At 43.3% G+C, this 20816-nt stretch overlaps 1 protein-coding gene across 1 annotated transcript in view; it reads left to right on the top strand.

Moving 5' to 3' along the window:
- The window catches only part of LHX1 (LIM homeobox 1), a 74780-nt gene extending 57835 nt beyond the window's left edge, over positions 1–16945 (top strand). The window contains exons 5-6 of the mRNA XM_087883444.1: positions 14642–14807; positions 16095–16945. Of these exons, the coding sequence (XP_087739570.1) occupies positions 14642–14807; positions 16095–16474 (546 nt within the window). The 3' untranslated portion in view covers positions 16475–16945. The remainder of the gene's footprint in view (positions 1–14641; positions 14808–16094) is intronic.
- Positions 16946–20816: the final 3871 nt, after the last annotated feature.

The following is a 20816-nucleotide window of genomic DNA, read 5'->3' as shown; positions in this document are numbered from 1 at the left end:
TGAGTAGAGGGGAAGGAGGAATTGGGCTGCCAGCTGAAGGAGGGGTATTTACTGACCGAGGGGAATATTAGAAGCCCCTCGGGGACTCGGGCCTGTTAATCCAATCTGATTGGTCTGTTAATCCAATTTGGCTGTGTTAAGGAGCTACATCAACTCCAATTCCTCCCTTGGCTACGGAGAAAACCCAAGGGAATGCGGCAAGATCTTTGCCCCCAAAACAAGGAGCCCTTTCTGTTGCTCCTACGGACACATAGGGTTTTTTGGGAAAAACAAAAAAAAATGTTCTTGCAATGTTTAAAAGAGAAATGCAGAAAAATCAGCATAACAATTTTTTAAAAAGTAATGTGCCACAAATCAAAAATGACTTGATGGCACGTAATCAATCAAATCCCCAACCAGTTAGTCAATTATCCACATCAATAAATATTATGTTGATGGTTTGGTGACACAGTCAGCCAGATGTTCAGACTGTATTTGGCATTTTTATCCACCTAGCAAGTCCTTCCCAAGGCCCTGGGATAGGCAGATGTTGAAATTTCATGGTGTTAACAGTATCGCTGCGGGATGTAAGCTGTTCTGAGTAAAGCTGCCATTTGCAATTGACTGATGGTGGTTTTGTCAATGTCGATGGTGCTCAGGTGGAGCTCCAGATGTTTTGGGATGGCGCCCAAGGTGCCTACCTCTGTTGGTATTCTCTTTGCTTTTTTTTCTGCCACAGTCATTCTATTTGCAGGCCTTTATATTCTGCTTCGGTCGGCCAGATGTTTAGACTGGACTTGGCATTTTTATCCAGTTGGGATAAAACCTGCGCTAGGCAGATGTTGTTGTTTCATGATACTTACATTGCAAGATGTAAGCTGTTCATTATTATTATGATGGCCTAGGGGGCCTCGCAGGCTGGAAATGGTTTGCACTGCTTTGAAGCCATCATCACTATTTTTATTATGATGATTATATTTTTATCCAATTTCTCTCTCTCTCTTATACACACACACACGTATATACACGTATACATATATGTATGCATATGTATATAAATATACATATATATACACACACATACACTGTATATATACACTATATATACTGTATATATATATAGTGTGTGTGTGTGTGTGTGTGTGTGTGTGTGTGTGTGTGTGTGTGTGTGTGTGTTTTTCCTCTAGCCAGGTTTTCCTACGTAACCAAGGTTTTTCTGCAGCCCTAGCTCAGTAGAATCACATCCACTCGATTCTGGGCTTTTTTTCTTTCTGGCAGCCAGCAAGTTCTGGTGCCAGGTGAGAGACTTATATAGATCTATTTCTGGCTCGTTAGCCATCATCAGTAAGCCACACCCACATCTCATGTATCCTCCCTGTAAAGGTATAGTATCTATTTTCTTACTTCTTCATAGGATTTATGTGTGTTTTTCCTCTAGCCAGGTTTTCCTACGTAACCAAGGAAAACCTGGCTAGAGGAAAAACACACATAAATCCTACGAAGAAGTAAGAAAATACACACACACACACACACACACACACATACACACACATACACACACACACACACACACAATATATATATGTATATAAGGCCAAAATAGATCTATCTTAGTCTCCCAATGGGCAGCAAAGGATCTGCTGGCTGCCAGAAAAAGAAAAAGAAAAAAAAAAGCCCAGAAACTAGTGAATTGTGATTTCACTGAACTAGGGCTGCATAATATCTTGGTTTACGTAGGTAGAACCTGGTTAAAGAGACATACATATATATAGAGAGAGATTCTGCTGAAACATTGCCAAAGTGCTCTCAATCTTACACGGGAGAAGACCCAAATACACGAAGGCTTGCATACCTGTACCCATGAAAATCTACGAATATATCTAGATCTAGATCTAGATCTAGATCTAGATCTAGATCTAGATCTAGATATAGATATAGATATAGATATAGATATATAGATATGCAAGTTTTGGTGTATTCGGGTCTTTTCCAGTGTAAGATTGAGAGTATTGTGGCGATGTTTCGACAAGGTCCCACTCGTCATCTTCAGGCTGGTGTCTTCGGCTTCGTGCTTGTGGGAGGAAAGCGTGATCGGAGCTGCCATCTCTCTATAAATACTGGTGGGGAGGTGTGGGGTGCTGGCTTTGTTGCTGTGAGCGGGTTGGCTGCCTGTGTTGTTACATCTTGATTAGTTGATGGAGTTGATGTTTGCAGATTAGTCAGATGTTTTGTAACATCCTGTATGGGTGAGGTCCTTGATGTGTGCCCATTAGTCTTTTGTGTTTTAACGACCTGGGTAATGGGCTCTGTGTTAACATCCTGAGTTCTAGTGTTATGATATCCTGAGTTTTTTGATGTAATGTCCTGAGCAGATGGCTGTGATGCCACATCCAGGGCTTTGGTTTGTGGACCTCACCCACACAGGATGTTACTGGCAGAGACACCACGGGCCAGTCCTTCGCTGTTCTCAGGGCGGCCTTGCGGGCCAGATCTAAGGACCCCTAGGGCCGAATCCAGCCCCGGGCCTTGAGTTTGACACCCCTGCTCTAAAAGCTTTGCTACTGCTTTAAGTTAGGCACTGTTTGGGATTGCAAGAGCCAAAAACAGAGCTCCTTTCTGTGTCCTTTGAAGAAGACCTTTTAATGAGTTTGGATTTGCAGGAACAGCAGTTTTCTAGCCTAGAACTGGAGGAGATATTTGTGAGGGAGGAGAGGAAGGGTATGTGTCCATACAAAATCACACGCACAAACACACACCCTGCCCCCCACACACGTCAGAGCTGCAATCTCTTTGTTATGATCACCTTCAAGGACGCTTTGAGGATCATTCGCCTTCCGTGATGCTGCGTCTTACTTTTACGGGCTTCTCTTATGCCTGGAAACACACACACACACAAACACACACATATATATATCTAAACACACACACACACACACACAGAGAGAGAGAGAGAGAGAGAGAGAGGCAGTCCTTGACTTACAACAGTTCATTAAATGACCGTTCGAAGTTACAGCGGCCCTGAAAAAAAGTGACTTATGAAAGTCTCCCTGTATATAGGGAGATGCTCAACTCATATTGCGCATGTTTGTCTGGATGTAAAATACCCCAAGGACAGTCTGTTAATTTTTCTTACTTTGGATATCATCTGACTTTTCATCCTGAGTCCATTGCAATTTTGTTCTAGTTATCTCTTCACACTTTGTCTCAGTGTACAGTTAAATCGTCATGGAATTTGCTGAATTTTAGCTTAGTGTGTTCTTGTTGTGGCCCATACACGGCCTATGCGGCTGGTGGCTGATTCGGACAGCGAGGAGGCTGGTGTGGTGCTGCGCCAGCAGCCTGTGCAGCTGGCACTCGAGTTGGACAATGAGGAGGCTGGAGAAGATGTGGTGCCAGAGGCGGGGATTCAGCCAGGGCCTTCAAAACCTCCAGAAGCTCCCATAAGTGAAGAGGATGAAGAGGAGGAGCCTCTTCTCAATGCACGGGTGTGCAGAGCTGCCAAAAGGCAGGAGTGGCTCCTCAGGAGGAGGTCTCCTCGAGAGTAAGGCTTGGGGCTAATTGGCCACTCCCTTAGCCTATTTAAGGAGGAACGCCGATTGAAGCAATTTGCAGGGAACAATTTCGTTCACTCTCCTTCGTGCCTTATCCAATCTTAGTTCTCTGCAAATTGCTTCTGGGCTTTCTGCCAACCATAGTAAGATTAAGATTATTTATTCTTTGGATTCTTGTAGGCTGTTAAGAAAGTTAATTAACAGCCTTTGTTTGAAAAAAAAACTGATTTAATTTAGTAAACTAAGATTTGTACAGACTTTGTGTGTGCTGAGTTCTTTGGGGTCTGTAGCTGGGGCAGAACAGTTCTGTGGATTAATTTATTTTGGTTGAAACCCTGATTACGCCTCAGTGCGCCCTACGAATCCAGTAAAATGTGGTTGATTCCATAAAAGATGATGTAGTGAATGCACAAATGCAGTTGAATGGATACATGGATTATGCTAAACCATGGCCTGTTAATCGTGGTTTATTTAATCAAACACAAGTGGCTGAATCCAAACAAATATAGGTAGTCCTCGTCTTAAAACAGTTCACTTAGTGACCATTCAAAGTATCAACAGCACTGAAAAAAGTGATTTATGACCGTTTTTCACAGTTATGACCTTTGCAACATCCCGGGGTCATGTGATTTACATTCAGATGCTTGACAACTGATTCACATTTATGACAGTTGCAGTGTCCCAGGGTCACATGATCACCTTCTGATAAACAAAGTCAATGGGGAAGCCAGATTCACTTAACAACCGGGTTACTGTTGTGGTCCGCCAGCAGCCTGCGGACCTGGCAGCGGAGTCGGACAGTGAGGAGGCTGGGGAGGACAATGGGCCAGTCCTGGAGTCAGGGGAAGACTTGGATGAGGGCTCTGCATCAGAGGCAGAAATGGGGCCAGGGCCATCGGGGAGCAATCCACGGACTCCAGAGGTAGACAGAGCCTCCAGAGGTAGACAGCAGAGAGGCAGAGGAACAGGAGGAGCCTGTTCCTAATGCACACATGAGAAGAGCTGCCAGAAGGCAAGAGCAGCTGAAGCAAAAAGGACGACTCGGCAGTAAGGCCAGGAGATGATTGGCCACTCTCATAAGGCTTAAAAGAGCAGCAACGAGCCGTTGGGTTCTTTGTAGAAAAGCAACGTTGATTCCAGTGCTTCTTGTCAGCGTCTCTTGAACTTGGTGGGGTGACAAAAGCATGGGTGGAAATTCATCAGAAGGAGATTCAACCTGGAAATAAGGAGGAATTTCCCGACAATGATTAATCAGTGGAATAGCTTGCCTCTCAGAGTTATGGGTGCTCCATCACTGGAGGCTTGCAAGAAAAGATTAGACAACATCATGTGTCCAGGAAGGTATAAGGAATCCTTCCTTGGGCAGGAGGTTTGTTTGTTTATTGGTGTTGGAAGCATCCCAATTAAAATAAGGCATACTATCTGACATAAAATATATATTTTTTTGTTGTTAGTTGCGAAGTCGTGTCCGACCCATCGCAACCCCATGGACAACGTTCCTCCAGGCCTTCCTGTCCTCTACCATCCTCTGGAGTCCATTTAAGCTCACGCCGACTGCTTCGGTGACTCTATCCAGCCACCTCGTTCTCTATTATCCCCTTCTTCTTTTGCCCTCCATCATTCCCAACATGAGGCTCTTCTCCAGTGAGTCCTTCCTTCTCATTAGGTGGCCAAAGTAACTGAGTTTCATCTTCAGGACCTGGCCTTCTAAAGAGCAGTCAGGGTTGATCTCCTCTAGGATTGACCAGTTTGCTCGCCTTGCAGTCCAAGGGACTCACAGGAGTCTTCTCCAGCCCCAGAGTTCAAAGGCCTCAATTCTTTGACGCTCAGCCTTCCTTATGGTCCAACTTTCACAGCCATCCATTGCAACTGGGAAAACCATAGCCTTGACTATACGCCCTTTTGTTGTCAGGGTGATGTCTCTGCTTTTTAGTATTCTGGGTAGGTTTTAGGCATCCGATAATAGTTCTGCTAGTTTCATTTGATAGACCTCCAAAGTTTCTTTCAGACCTATGGTTCTAAATGGAGATTGCAAACTCTCTCTCTTTGGAAGTTGTTGTTTTTTTTTTTTTTTAAAGGCTGGACAGTCATCTCCTGAGGATGGTTGATGGTCTTCCTATCTATGGTAGACTCTTTAGAGGTTGACTCAGCCTTCCATTCTTCCGAGGTGGGTAAAATGAGGTCCCAGATTGTTGGGGGCAATATGCTATTTAGTGTACTGTCGATTGTTGTAAGCCACCCAGAGTCCTCGGAGAGTGGGCGGCATAGAAATATGATATAATAATAATAATAATAATAATAATAATAATAATAATAATAATAATAATAATAATAATAATAGAACAGGGGTCGCCAAACTTGGCAACTTTAAGATTTGTGGATTTCAACTCCCAGAATTCTGGGTGTTGAAGTCCACAAGTCTTAAAGCTGCCAAGTTTGAAGACCTCTGCTTTAGAATCTCTAAAATTCTAAAATTCCTTGATTCTTTGATTCTGAAAATTCGGGTGAAATATGCAAATCTTAAACCAAACAAAGCACATTGTACTTTCAAGTAGCAGAGGTCTGATTGAAAGAATCCCCCCCCCACCATGTTAGGATTATCTAGTGATGCAAAGACCCTTTTGTGCAAAGGAAAGAGAGTGGGGGAAATGCATGGAAGGCATTTTCTCACCTTCTAAACGCAATCAAGAGCTAACCCAATTGCTCTGTCCACAGAAGCCTTTTGATGTGATGATGGAGTTAACCCATTTTCTGGATACGTCCAACGTATTTAACTATAAGCTAACAAGAGTCACTTTGGTTTGCAGGAAAGGTTATGCGTACACAAACGCACACGCAACCAGCCAGCACGTCCAAGCCTCTCAAGTTGCATGAATGTATATTCAAGAAGGAAGGTCTCTAACCATCTCAGATAAGCTTGTTTGGCAAACAGTTTAACAGTTAAGAGTTGGTGTGAAAGTCTCTCTAACTGCTTGAAATTTGCAGACTGAACTATTCGTGGCTCTGGGGATTTAGGCCAAAGGAGATTAAAGGCGAAACATCGTGATTTCTTTTAACATAGAATCATAGAGCTAGCTGCAATGTATGTCTCAATGTCCCAGTTGCAATGTATGGCTGTGAAAGTTGGACCATAAGAAAAAGCTGAGCGCCAAAGAATGGAGGCCTTTGAACTCTGGTGCTGGAGAAGACTCCTGTGAGTCCCTTGGACTGCAAGGCGAGCAAACCCGTCAGTCCTAGAGGAGATCAACCCTGACTGCTCTTTAGAAGGCCAGATCCTGAAGATGAAACTCAAATACTTTGGCCACCTAATGAGAAGGAAGGACTCACTGGAGAAGAGCCTAATGCTGGGAACGATTGAGGGCAAAAGAAGAAGGGGACGGCAGTGAACGAGGTAGCTGGATGGAGTCACTGAAGCAGTCGGTGTAAGTTTAAATGGACTCCAGAGGATGGTGGAGGACAGAAAGACCTGGAGGAATGTTGTCCATGGGGTTACAATGGGTCAGACATGACTTCGCAACTAACAATAACAGAGAGGGACCTCAGAGGTCTTCCAATCCAGGGGTCTGCAACTTTCAACACTGAAAGAGCCATTTGGACCCGTTTCCCACAGAAAGGAAAACACCGGGAGCCACGAAACCCTTCCCGTACCTGACTATTTCTTGAGTCACAAAACTAGCATATGTAGTTGAATTAAATGTTCTGTTTTCTTCTGAAACTTTTCTTTTCTTGGATTTATCCATGGTTGGCCTACCGGAGGTTGAAAAGCTCAATAAATCGCGTGCCGGTGGGTGTCGCACATTGGCAGTTGTGACGCATATTTTGAATGACAGGGAGCTGCAGCAAAGAGGTGAAACAGCCACATGCGGCTCCAGAGCCGCAGGTTGCTGACCCCTGTTCTAGTCCAATCCCCTGCTCTAGACAGGAGACCCTTATACCATCCTGGTCAAAAGTTTGTCCAGTTTATTTTTTGAAAACTCCAGTGATGGAGCCTGTTAGGATATGGTTTGAGCCTAACAAGTTGTCCAGGCAATATATGTGTTCTGTGACTTTAATATGAATATGTATTGTGTGACTTTAAAGTTTTACTGCTGATTCATTGTAATGCTGAGTCATGCTGTAATTAGATAATCACTGGTTGTACACGTATTTAAGAAAGGTACTGTAACGTATTCAGTTGATGATATGCTACCATAGTGTGTGGAGTTGCTACCATTGTGCTATCATCGTTGGATGGATCTGCTACCATCGTGGTTTGTGAACCAGAGTGAGTTTGTTCTAACCAATTACTGTTTGTGTGGTAAGAAGAGTTTTTGTATCACTGGACTGATTTAACTGGCAAAGACTTGGATTGATTTAAAGACTATGAGATTGTTTTTTCACTATAAAGTAAACTTTTGATAAACCAGTTTGCACATCTCTTATTCATTGCTCTCAGCAACGTTTCTCTGTGCTCTACACTCTGCTGGTTGGTAACACAACAACAATATCCTTAACAGAGCCCCCAACCTCTGCCGTTCCTTCTGCAGAGATCCAGATTTGGTTCTTCACAAGGCTCCCCACCTTGTTTGAAAAGCGGGGGAGCAGAATTTTAAAAAATTGAGGTTAATCTCGGCCGGATGGATGCATTCTGCCTTCTTCTCTCTGCAACTCGGTGTTCCAACTTTCCCCTTCTTTTTGTCCTGCCTTGGGGAAATATTTTAGAAACAGATGCAAAAGGTAGTTTCATACTCCTGATTTATAGCACTTTCCAACCTTGGGGTGATACAGAGCTCCCTTTATGGACTGCTGCATGAATGCAGCAATGGTTAGGTTGTTCCAGCAATCTCTAATGAGCCAACTGCCTTTGGCCAGAAATGAATTGCAGGACCCGAGACCCTGATCTCAAAATGGGGCTCAAAGGATCCTTACCCACTGGGTCAGTAATCACCCACTCACTGGATCTTCCCTCAACTCAGACAGTATAACTCAGGTATGGTGGCTAAGAGGTTGGGGAGATTTCATTAATTAATTAATTAATTAATTAATTCATTCATTCATTCATTCATTCATTCATTCATCACAGGACATCCTTGAGTGGTGCAGTGGTCTAGAGGTGGAGCTCTCGCCTCACAATCATGAGGCTGTGAGTTCGATCCTAGGTAGAGGCAGATATTTCTCTCTCTGGGCACGATGAGAATATATCTGCTGAATATAACTCCACATTGGCGACAGGAAGGGCATCCGGCCGGTATACGCTCAGCTCCATTCGGTTGCCCAGACTCCACCCCACAAGGGATTATTATGGGGTTATTAAAAGAAGAAGATTCTACATGACGTCCTTGACTTACACTTGGCTGCTTAGCAGCTGTTTGAAGTTATGACGGCCCCCCAAAAATGACTTACAGTCCAAATTCATAAGTTCTCGCGTCCTGGCCCTGCCACCCCCCGTGGTCACATGACACTAGGCAAACATTTGCATTGCATAATTTATGACATTTTTGCTGCAACCCGCCGATTATTTCCATTAAGCAGTTTGCTTGCACACATGTAGAGATGGCAGATCAGGGTTAAACCTGTGTAGGTTTGGGGTATAGCTGTAGCATACAATCTACTTAGCGTTTTGGCAGATTTATTTTAATTTTATTGATTGATTGACTAATTTCATTTATATGCCACCCATTTCATTCTACAAAGCGACAAATTTATGATGCTGGGGGATGTGGAATTGCAAAGATGGTGAAGTGTGCAGTACTAATATAGATAGATTATACTCAAGTCCTTTCTTTCTCATCATGGTGTTTTCTTTCTTTCTTTCTTTTTCTGATCTCTTCTTAAAAACTTCCGGTGTTGGAATATTCACAACTTCTGGAGGCAAGCTGTCCCACTGATTAATTGTTCTAACTGCCAGGAAATTTCTCCTTACTTTTAGGTTGCTTCTCTCTTTGATTAGTTTCCATCCATGGTTTCTTGTCCTGATGCTTTGGAGAATAGTTTGACTCCCTCTTCTTTGTGGTTGTTGTTGTTGTTAGTTGCGAAGTTCATGTCTGACCCATTGTGATCCCATGGACAACTTTCCTCCAGGCCTTTCTGTCCTCTACCATCCTCTGGAGTCCATTTAATCTCACGCCTAGTGCTTCAGTGACTCCATCCAGCTACCTCGTTCTCTGCCGTCCCCTTCCTCTTTTGCCCTCAATCTTTCCCAGCATTAGGCTCTTCTCCAGTGAGTCCTTCCTTCTCATTAGGTATCCAAAGTATTTGAGTTTCCTCTTCAGGATCTGGCCTTCTAAAGAGCAGTCAGGGTTGATCTCCTCTAGGACTGACCGGCTGGATCGCCTTGCAGTCCAAGGGACTCGCAGGAATCTTCTCCAGCACCAGAGTTCAAAGGCCCCAATTCTTTGGCGCTCAGCCTTCCTTATGGTCCAACTTTCATAGCCACCCATTGCAACTGGGAAAACCATAGCCTTGACTATACGCTCTTTTGTTGGCAGGGTGATGTCTCTGCTTTTTAGTATTTTTTAGTATTTTAGTATCTTTGTGGCAGCCCCATAGATATTGGAAGACTGTTATCATGTCACCTCTAGTCCTTCTTTTCATTAAACTAGACATACCCAATTCCTGCAACCGCTCTTCATAGAAAAACAGAAGCCTGTTTTGGGGGCAACTGAGTGCCAACAAATGGGAGTTTCGTTTTATTCCCATTTTTTTAATTAGCAAGAAACCATGCAAATATCTGATTTGAATTCTGCATTCTCCTGGGAAAAAAGGCACCAATCAATTCAGCACGCAAGAAAAGTTGCTGCTTTATGTTCTTTCTTTCTTTCTTTCTTTCTTTCTTTCTTTCTTTCTTTCTTTCTTTCTTTCTTTCTTATTTATTTATTTATTTATTTATTGAATTTATATACTGCCCTACTCCCGAAGGACTCAGGGTGGTGAACAGCCAAAGATAAAATACACATAATACAAACTTTAAAAACCATATTAAAATACATTAAATAATTTGGCCCAGAAAACAAATTTAAAACACCTCTATTTTAAAATAAATTTAAAATTAACTGTTAAAAGGGAAGTGAGGCCAGTTCTCTGCTTTCCCTTATAGATCAGATAGAGTGCCACATGAGAAAATGTCAGGAAACGTGGAAGCATTCTGCGGGCTCTTTGCAGGAAGGAAGGAGGGCAACTTATGTACATAAACTGGGTTGGAATAAAATCTCGGCAGCAACCCCTACAAAGCTAGTTAGTTTTGCACCTTAGACAATCTGAAAGGTTTGTGCGTGGTTTTATCTTCTTGTTACACAAGTTTATCTTGTGCAACCCAGAAAATTTGGCTTAATCAAGGAAAACATGTGTATTGCTTCCCAGACTGATAACAGATTTAGGAGTCGTTCAAATAAAAAATCAACTGAAACTCCCCCATCCTTAGAGACTTACCAGTCTATTAGAAGAAAAATCATCCTAGTTTTTTGAGGTCTAAGAATTCCAGCAGCTGAACTATTTCACTTCCAAAACCAATATATTTCCAACGCGAATATTTCTTTAATATGGGGGGCTGTTGTTGTTGTTGTTGTTGTTGTTGTTGTTGTTGTTGTTGTTGTTGTTGTTATTATTATTATTATTATTATTATTATTATTATTATTATTATTATTATTATTTTATTTCTATACCGCCCTTCTCCTGCGGGACTCAGGGCGGTATACAGCCAAGATAAAACATTGCATATAAAATTTAAAAACAATTTAAAAAACAATTAAATAATTTCAGCCCAAGATATTAAAAACAACCCAATTAAAACCAAATTCAATTAAAACTGAGAGGATGGGATCAAGCCAGCCCAGCTAGATAGGAATTGTTGTGTTTTCAGGGCCCAACGAAAAGTCCGGAGGTCTGATATCGTGCGTATCTCAGGGGGTAGGTCATTCCAGAGGGCGGGTGCTGCCACAGAGAAGGCTCTCCCCCTGGGGGTCGCCAGCCGACACTGTCTGGCCGACGGCACCCTGAGGAGGCCCTCTCTGTGCGAGCGAACCGGTCGGTGGGAGGCTATTGTTAACATTTTAAACGCTTTTAAAGACCAACAGAAGAAAATATGTGTAGCTCAAGGTTGAACTGGGGGGGGGGGTGTCCGTGGTGCTCTCTGAGCTTGGTTGTTTTCATGCAGACGATTTATCACCCAACTAGGTAACATCATCAGTGCTAGAAAGGAATGGGGATTGCGCTGTTTATATACAGGTAGTTTTCCACTTACAACAATTCATTTAATAATAATAATAACTTTATTGTCATTGTATGTGTATACACAGTATACCCGTACAACGAAATTCACTTAACATCCAAAGACCAGGTCCAACACACATAACAATCCCCAAACACACTCCCACCCACCACAATTCCCCACCCCTAAACCACCCAAACATCCACACAACAGACCAAGTAATGGTGGCCCTTTAGTTCATGGTTGAGTGCAATTATAGCTCTGGGATAAAAACTATTCAGAAAACGTGTGGTCCGAGTTTTAATTGTTCTGTATCTTCTGCCAGAAGGCAACAGTCCAAAAAGATTGTAAGCAGGATAGGAAGAGTCTCTGAGAATGTTATGCAACTTCCTCAAACAGCGAGATTCGAAGATGTCGCCCAGGGCTGGTAGCTGGAGTCCGATGATATTCCGGGCAGTTTTAATGATTCTCTGTAGAGCTTTTCTGTCTGCTACAGAGCTGCTCCCATACCATGCGAGAATGCCGTGTGTCAGGACATTCTCAATGGTGCTGCGATTTAGCGACCAATCAAAGCTACAACGGCACTAAAAAAAGTGACTAATTACTGTTTTCATACTTATTTATTTATTATTCATATTTCTATGCCGCCCACTCTCCGAGGACTCTGGGCCGCTTACACCAAAGACAGTATACTAAATAGCATATTGCCCCCAACAATCTGGGTCCTCATTTTACCCACTTCGGAAGGATGAGTCAACCTTGAGCCGGTGAGATTTGATCCGCTGATCTGCTGAACTAGCAGTCAGCTGAAGTAGCTGCAGTACTGCACCCTAACCACTGCGCCACCTCGGCTCAGTTATACTTATGGCCGTTGCAGCATCCCCATGGTCACATCATCAAAATTTGGATGATTGACAACTGACATGTATTTATGACCGTTGCAGTGTTCCCGGGGTCATGTGATCACTTTTTCCGACACTGTGACAAACAAATTCAATGAGGAATCCAGATTCACTTAACAACCGTGTTGCTAACAACTGCAGTGATTCACTTAACAACCGTGGCAAGAAAGGTTGTAAAACAAAAATTTTTTGGCTCAATTGTGGTCATAGGTTGAGGACTACGTATACAAGTGGGTTTCCCTGTCAGAATTGGCGGGAGTGTTTTTAGTGGTTCCTCGATTGCGGTATCGTTTATTGCCATGATGGCGAACCTATGGCACACGTGCCAGAGGTGGCACACAGAGGCCTCTCTGTGGGCAAGAGCGCCGTTGCCAGCTGCTCTTCTGGTTTCCAGTGAGCGCATGCGTGCTGGCCAGCTGATCTTTGCGTATGCTGGAGCCCCGGAAACCTGACGACCAGCTGGCCGGTGCACATGCGCATGCTGGCCAGCTGGTCTTCAGGTTTCTGGGGCTCCGCTGCGCGCACATATTCCGGTTAGGGCACTCGGTTAGGTTGGTATGGCATGCTTTCTTGTGTTATGGGAAAAATAAGATACATGTTGTGGTCCGCCAGCAACCTGCGGACCTGGCAGCGGAGTCAGACAGTGAGGAGGCTGGGGAGGACAATGGGCCAGTCCTAGAATCTGGGGAAGGCTCGGACGAGGGCTCTGCGTCGGAGGCAGAGATGGGGCCAGGGCCATCTGGGAGCGATGCACAGGCTCCGGAGCCTCCAGAGGTAGAGAGCAGAGAGGCAGAGGAACGGGAGGAGCCTGTTCCTAGTGCATGCATGCGAAGAGCTGCCAGAAGGCAAGAGCAGCTGAAGCAAAAAGGACAACTCAGGAGTAAGGCCAGAAGATGATTGGCCTCTCCCATAAGACTTAAAAGAGCAGCAACGAGCCGTTGGGTTCTTTGTAGAAAAGCAACGTTGATTCCAGTGCTTCTTGTCAGCGTCTCTTGAACTTTGAAAAGCCTTTGGCAGGTTGCCAAAGACATCAACGGTTGGTGATAAGGCCTGGTAGGACTGGTTATGAAGAACTTGTTTTGGATGAAGCTGAGAATGAATTAATTCTCCGCTGTTTTAATAAAATAAGTTTGTTCAGGATTGAATTGTGTTTGGTAATCACTACGTGGGCCTCGGTCACGACAATACATGGATATTTTGAAAGGCATTACATAAGGAATGCATTAATGCTAGTTTGGGAGAAAATTAAAGAACAACATTATTTGAGGATCCCAGTCTCCTTGCTTTTCTTTGTACAATTTTACTTTCCAAGAATCCAACAACTTTTGATCTGTCTTTACTGAAGAAAAGTTTAAAAGCCATGAGGAGAGAATCCTAACAGCCAGTGGTGGGTTCCTCCCGGTTCGGTCCGGTTCGGCCGAGCCGGTAGCAGTGATGATATGACGTAACCAAACCGGTTGTCCCACCCCACCCTTCCCCCCACCCCCCCACGTTATTCTTACCTTTTATTTGGTCCCACCCCCAATCTATTGCTGCCTCCTGAGTCCCAGCTGATGACTAGAGGGAAAAAAGCTGTTTAAACTCTTGCCGGGGGGCTTCAAAGGGCCGTCCTACAGCTGATCAGTGTTAAAAGCAAACAAATGAGTCGGGTCGTAAGTGCGAGGGCTGGTCGTAAGTGCGAGGACCTTCCAGAAATGACTCTGACCAGCTAGCCACGTCCACCTAATCACATGACTTCCAAGCCACACCCACAAAATAAGCCACGCCCACAGAACCGGTAGTAAAAAAATTTAGAACCCACCCCTGCTAACAGCTGCAGTGCTGCTTGAAACAAAGCTTCCTTACAGAAATAGCAATTTCGAACTTCTCGTTCTTGCAATGATGTGCCTGCTCCTTGATTTCTATCTGCAATTCGTATTGATCATGGCTCATTTTACGATCCCTGGTTGTTTCCCAATTGCCAGGAAAAAAAAAATGGGACTGACTTTCACCCCCGTTTTCCTTTCTCCTCCTTCCCTGGCAGGTGTGGTTCCAGAACCGGCGTTCTAAGGAAAGGCGCATGAAACAGCTGAGCGCACTCGGAGCCCGCAGGCACGCGTTTTTCCGCAGCCCCCGCCGCATGAGACCGCTGGTGGACCGTTTGGAGCCCGGCGAACTCATTCCCAACGGGCCGTTTTCTTTCTATGGAGGTGAGAAAAGCATGCAGGATTGATCCACGGGGAATGGATAAGACATCAAGACAGGATGGCAGCAGTGGTGAAATGTAAAATTTGTTACTAACGGTTCTGTGGGTGTGGCTTGGTGGGGGGGTAATGTGACTGGGTAGGCGTGGCCAACTTCTTCTTTTTTTTACTTTTAAACGCATTTTTTCTACAACCTTAAGAAGTGGCAGAAAAAAAATGCTTTTAAAAGCCTCTGACGATCAGGCAACTCAGCTGGGATCGTCAGAGGCTTTTAAAGGCTTTTTTTTTTTCTACAACCTCTTCGGTAGGGGGAAAAAATGCCTTTAAAAGCCTCTGACGATCCCGTCTGAGCCGCGCAATCATTAGATGCTTTTGTTTTTTTACTTTTAAAAACATTTTTCTGGCCGAAGAGGTTGTAGAAAAAATGCTTTTAAAAGTAAAAAAAAAAGCCTCTGATGATCATGCAGCTCAGCTGGGCATGGGTGGGGGGAGGCAGGGATTTTTGCTACTGGTTCTCCGAACCACCCACTGCCATTGCTACCGGATCAGGCGATCCGGTCCGAACCGGGAGCATTTCACCCCTGGATGGCAGCCAAGAGATTAAATTTCACGGTTCTGGCCTTTGGCTCTCTTCCCTTTTGTTGCGATTCCACACACACACACACACCCATTTGCACTGGGAAGAGCAGGAAACAATGGAAACAAAAATGGATGGATAGCAGCTTTTTGATACCAGGGTGAGGCTGTCCAGATAGTCCTCAACTTACCACAGTTCATTTAATGACCGTTCAAAGTGATAACGGTCCTGAAAAAAAGTTAACTTATGACCATTTTTCATAACTTATGAGCTGCGGTGGCGTCGTGGTTAGAATGCAGTACTGCAGGCTCCTTCTGCTGACTGCCGGCTGCCTGCATTTCGGCACTTTGAATCTCACCAGGCTCAAGGTTGACTTCCATCCTTCCGAGGTCGGTCAAATGAGGACCCAGATGGGGTCAATAGGATGACTCTGTAAACCATTTAGAGTTAGAGTGTTTCTAACTGAACAACTGCAGTGATTCACTTAACAACCATGGCAAGAAAGGTCATAAAATGGGGCAAAATTCACTTAACAGCCATCTCGCTTAGCAACAGAAATTTGGGGCTCAATTATGGTCGTAAGTTGAGGACTCCCTGTATTGGGGTTTGTATTAGGGTTTTATTTCTGTACGCCGCCCAGAGTTACAGTGAGTTGGGCGACTGTATAAATTTAATAACTTAACCTCTTCCTTTCCCTTCTTTTCTCCATTCACTAGATTATCAGAGTGAATATTATGGACCCGGAAGCAATTATGATTTTTTCCCGCAAGGACCTCCATCTTCCCAAGCGCAGACCCCAGTGGATCTCCCCTTCGTACCCTCCTCAGGACCATCAGGGACCCCACTTGGGGGGATGGACCATCCTTTACCTGGACATCACCCTTCCAGCGAAGCTCAGCGTTTCACAGACATCATGTCCCACCCTCCCGGAGACTCACCTAGTCCAGAACCCAATTTACCTGGCTCCTTGCACTCCATGTCAGCAGAAGTCTTTGGACCAAGCCCTCCATTTTCATCCATATCGGTCAACGGAGGTGGTAACTACGGTAACCACTTGTCGCATCCGCCGGAAATGAATGAGGCTGTTGTATGGTAGCTTTAAAACACCTGGAACTTTCTTTGGAAGGCATGGGTCAAGCAATTTCCATCCTGCATATACCGAGATGTATAGAAATGAGTTCCAAGAAATAGACATTTTTCCCCCACCCCCGTTCTGCCCTACATTTATTTTCGCTCTTTTTTTTTTTTCCTCATTCGGCTTAATTCTTGGGAATTAATTGAATTATTCAGAGCCCAGGGAAATTTTGCTATAAACTGGGGGACAATCTTAACACAACAGAATGAAGGAAGACTGCTCTTTTTCCCCCCCTTTTATACTGAGTGAAAAAGACACTCGTGAAGTGTTTCGATACTGCAATATATATTATGGGATGGCATATCCTTGGATGCTCACGGCACGTACGATCCCTCTAGGAATGGAGAGGAATAACCTTCCATCAGGAAAAAAAAGAAACTAGTACTGAAAAAACAAAAACAAGCCAAGGTCCAGAAGAAGAAGAAGAAGAAAGGGAAAAACGAACAGCTTAAAATAATTCTAGCGATTTTAAAATTTATGGTTTTATTGCTTGTTAATTTTGCCTCTGAAAGTTGAACCGCAGTTCACCGTGACAAGACTTTTCAAGCCTCTGAAACGCTTCTCAGGCAGACAAAATGTAGTTTATTTTATTGTTCTTTTGGGAAGGGATTTTTGTTTTTTTGGGGGGGCGGGCGGGGTGACCAGAGTAACAAATATTTAAATGTTAGCCCTCAGTATCAACTTTCTACCTTCTCCGAGCAACACACACCAATAATCCTCAAAAGACAGAAGTCCTCTTTGGCTTTTATGTTTAAAAAGAATGACTTGAAAAAAAAAATGAATAAAGTGTTCTACCTTCACAAAAAAAATAAAAATAAAAGCTAAACAAATAACAAATAAAGACTCTATGGAACTAGGAAAAAAAAAACAGTCAACTGTTTACGTCGAATGTTAAAATTCAGGAGCTCAATGTTTTACAAAAAATAATAATCCTGTTTTAGAACCTCTTGTTCAAAAGCAAAGTATTTTGAGCAATCAACCAAAATCGTGTCATCTTTGCTTTATTTTTCCTTTGATTTCCCCCACCCACCCACCCTGTAGATGTAATAGGACATTACAGGGCTTATGATTCACTCTGCTAGTTTGTTGAGATGGTGTTTACACAAGACAAAAGAAGACATACCTTTAAAAAAAAACCAGACGGTTGCCAAATAAACAATTCTATAGCACAAAATACTTGGGTGTAGCTACCCAACAGGCCAGGAAAATCTTTTAAACCAAGTGTTACAAGCTTAATTGGGGGGGAATTAACATCTTTGCTAATGTTTAGTCCTGTTGAACATTAATGGAATTGTTAATATGACTTATATAGACCCCACAGGTTTTATTTTTGTGTCTTTAAAAGAAAGTCCAAAATATTTAAATTTTATGATCAAATATGCAGTCAACAGCTGCTACTTTTTTTTTTCTTTATATATTAAATTTCTCATAGGTCTTTTATTGTTCAAATAAAACTAAGCTCGTGTGACCTCCAGTGCATATTAGACCATTCACTGTATGAAAGGGGGGAAAAGTTGGATTAAAAGAATTTGTGAATTTTTAATAAAACTAGAAAATCTGATATTTAGATCAGCCGTGTTTCATTCAGTGCTTTCGACAAGGTTACGTTGAGACTATCCAAAACAAATAGGTTAAAAAAAAATGTGGAATTATTTTAGGGAATTTGCTATAGAGTTGTTTCTCAAGCTTTGTAACTCTGATGTATGGACTTCAATTCCCAGAGTTCCTCTTGTTTAGGATGGAATTCTACTCCCAGAATTCCTCAGCCAACGTGCTTTAAGATGTGTGGACTTCAATTCCCAGAATTCCCCAGTCAGCTAATAAATAAATTCCACGCTTTTTAAAGGTGCTAAGTTTGAGAAACACTGTTTTACATCATTGGTTCTCCTTCAAATTTCTGTAAGAATCTAAAGCCAGCTTTCAAGACAATCCAAAGCTGAGTTTGATTTTTTTTTTTATCATTTTCCATCACACTCAGCTGGAATGTGACGGTGGACATCTTTGTGAAATTTTGAAGGGAAACCTAAGAAAAGTCTTCTCTTAGTATTTACAACTGCAAATACTGATTTAAAAAATCAGCAGTTTCAACCTTCTGAAGGTGTTAAAGACATGAAATTAAATATGTTCCAGATTTCTAACAAGTGAGCCATCCCTGCGGTAAGATCTGGTATAAGTGGATTTCTATGGCCAATACTGGATTTGATTGGTTCTGGGTACACCTTCAAAGGCAACGTTGGACCTCTAATGCCTAAAACAAAACTGAGCCCCATCCATGGAAACTCAGTGGGTGAGGTTGTGGTGAGGGAAAGCTTGAATAAATACAGGTACCAACTGGCCACAATTGAGTCCCAAATTTCTGTTGCTAAGTGAGACATTTGCTAAGTGAGCTTTTGCCCCATTTTACGATCTTGTTTGCCACAGTTGTTAAGGTTTTCAAAGATGGCACCATGTGCCATGCAACTGGGCTGGCCATATCATGACTGCAAAAATCCAAACTTCTAAAACTGAACTGTGGCCCCTTTATGGCTTGTGGACTTCAACTCCCAGAATACTTGAGCCAGCATGGCTGGCTCAGGAATTCTGGGAGTTGAAGTCCACAAGTGATAAAACGGCCATCGTTCCCCACCCCTGCTCTAAAACATGACTTTGCCACTCCCTAGTGGTGATCCACATTTTTGCAGCCTAGAAACCATAGATCTGAAAAAGAGAAGCCCGATGTACAATAATCTGTATCAACTCTGCTCAACTCCATACAGGCCCCATACAGGCTTGCTTAGAAAATAATAACCGGTTGCTGGTTCCTTTCCCAGTAGTGTGTGTGGAACTTTGTCCCTTGCCTGGAAGTGGGGAAGGCAAAAATAATTGGATGTGGTAAAGATGATTGCTGGGCCTGCTGGAAAAAGCCAGCATGCCTTTTGGTGCTTAGCATGGCAGCCATTTTGTGAAAAAGTCATAAACACCCCCTCCTGTCTTGGCAGCCATTTTATGGGACATCCCACAGCTTCTCCCCAAATTCCTCAGCAAAGAACTGCAAGTGTACAATCAACATGTGCATGCACAAATCTCTATGTGCACATGGGAGTCAATCAGTGGTGGGATGCTACCAGTTCGCACCGGATTGGGCAAACCCGTAGCGGCAGCAAAGTTCTGCGCATGTGCAGAAGTGCCACGCGCACAAGCGAACCGGTACCAACAGGATTTGGAACCTGCCCCTGGAATCAATGCATACTTCATAGGCCAAGATAGACCGATCAGCAAAACCCCACCCCTTTTATGCATCTGGATTTTAAAAGGGGAGGAGCTTTGCATGCTCATTAAAAGGGGTGGAGCTTGGATTACATGTAGTGATGCTATCTTGTTTATATCAACCTGCTCTACCGATGCCTCTCTGTCTTTGCTTCTCTGCTCAACACTGCCTTAGGATTGCGGTGTCTGTGACCATGTTTGTGTATCAATCCAGCAATCATGGTTACTCTTGGACTCTCCTAACTGCAGTGAAGGAGGCTATGATCTATCACAAATAACAGCAGGAGGGAATATAATGTCAATTTCTCATGGGCAGGGATGGCTGAGGAATTCTGGGAGTTGAAGTCCACAGGACTTAAAGTCGCCACAGTTGGGCACCCCTGCTCTATATATTTTTGGGGCAGAGTTATGATTTTATTTTTTGGGTCTCTGTAATTTAAAAAAAAAAACTTTTTAGACAGTCAGTTGCCCAGGGTCATTGGGAGTCTGGCAGTTTAAATGGTTAAATAAATGAGGAAGTGGGTGGTTCCCTTGGCATAGCAAGGAGCTTATTTCTGAATAAATCTCTCCCACAACTGGCAAAAAATGTTAATTGAATCGGAGAGTGATTCCCATCCAACATGCCTTGCCATAATATTTACTGCTTTTCTAGATTGGAAAAAAGAAAAGCAGTACCCTTGAGGGGCATGTAGAAATGCAAATTTTACGTGGATCAATATATTGACCTTGTTTTTCAGTGAGATCCATTCCAGCCCCAATGGTGGACGCAAGTCGAGGACTACATGTACTATACACGCTCACCTTGTTTTCAAACTGCCTTGCTTTTCAAGAGATAAGATGTTCTCGCGGCATTCCGACTCTTTCAGATTGTTTCAACTTCTGCACAATTTGTAGTTCTGAATTCAAGAATCTCCCAGTTGAGGACGGAATGGATGGAGGTGTTTTGACTACATTTGACTCGCAACTGGGAGAAGACACAGTCAATAGGGCTGAGACTGTTGTGTGACAGCAGCCATTCTATTTTTGATGGGAGGGGTAAAGATGAATCCTAAAGACT

This window comes from Pantherophis guttatus, chromosome 1 (assembly GCF_059756535.1).
Source record: "Pantherophis guttatus breed Tessera chromosome 1, ASM5975653v1, whole genome shotgun sequence".
Lineage (NCBI taxonomy): Eukaryota > Metazoa > Chordata > Lepidosauria > Squamata > Colubridae > Pantherophis > Pantherophis guttatus.
The sequence above is the reverse complement of the archived record's forward strand: the minus strand, read 5'-3'. Positions and strand labels throughout refer to the sequence as shown.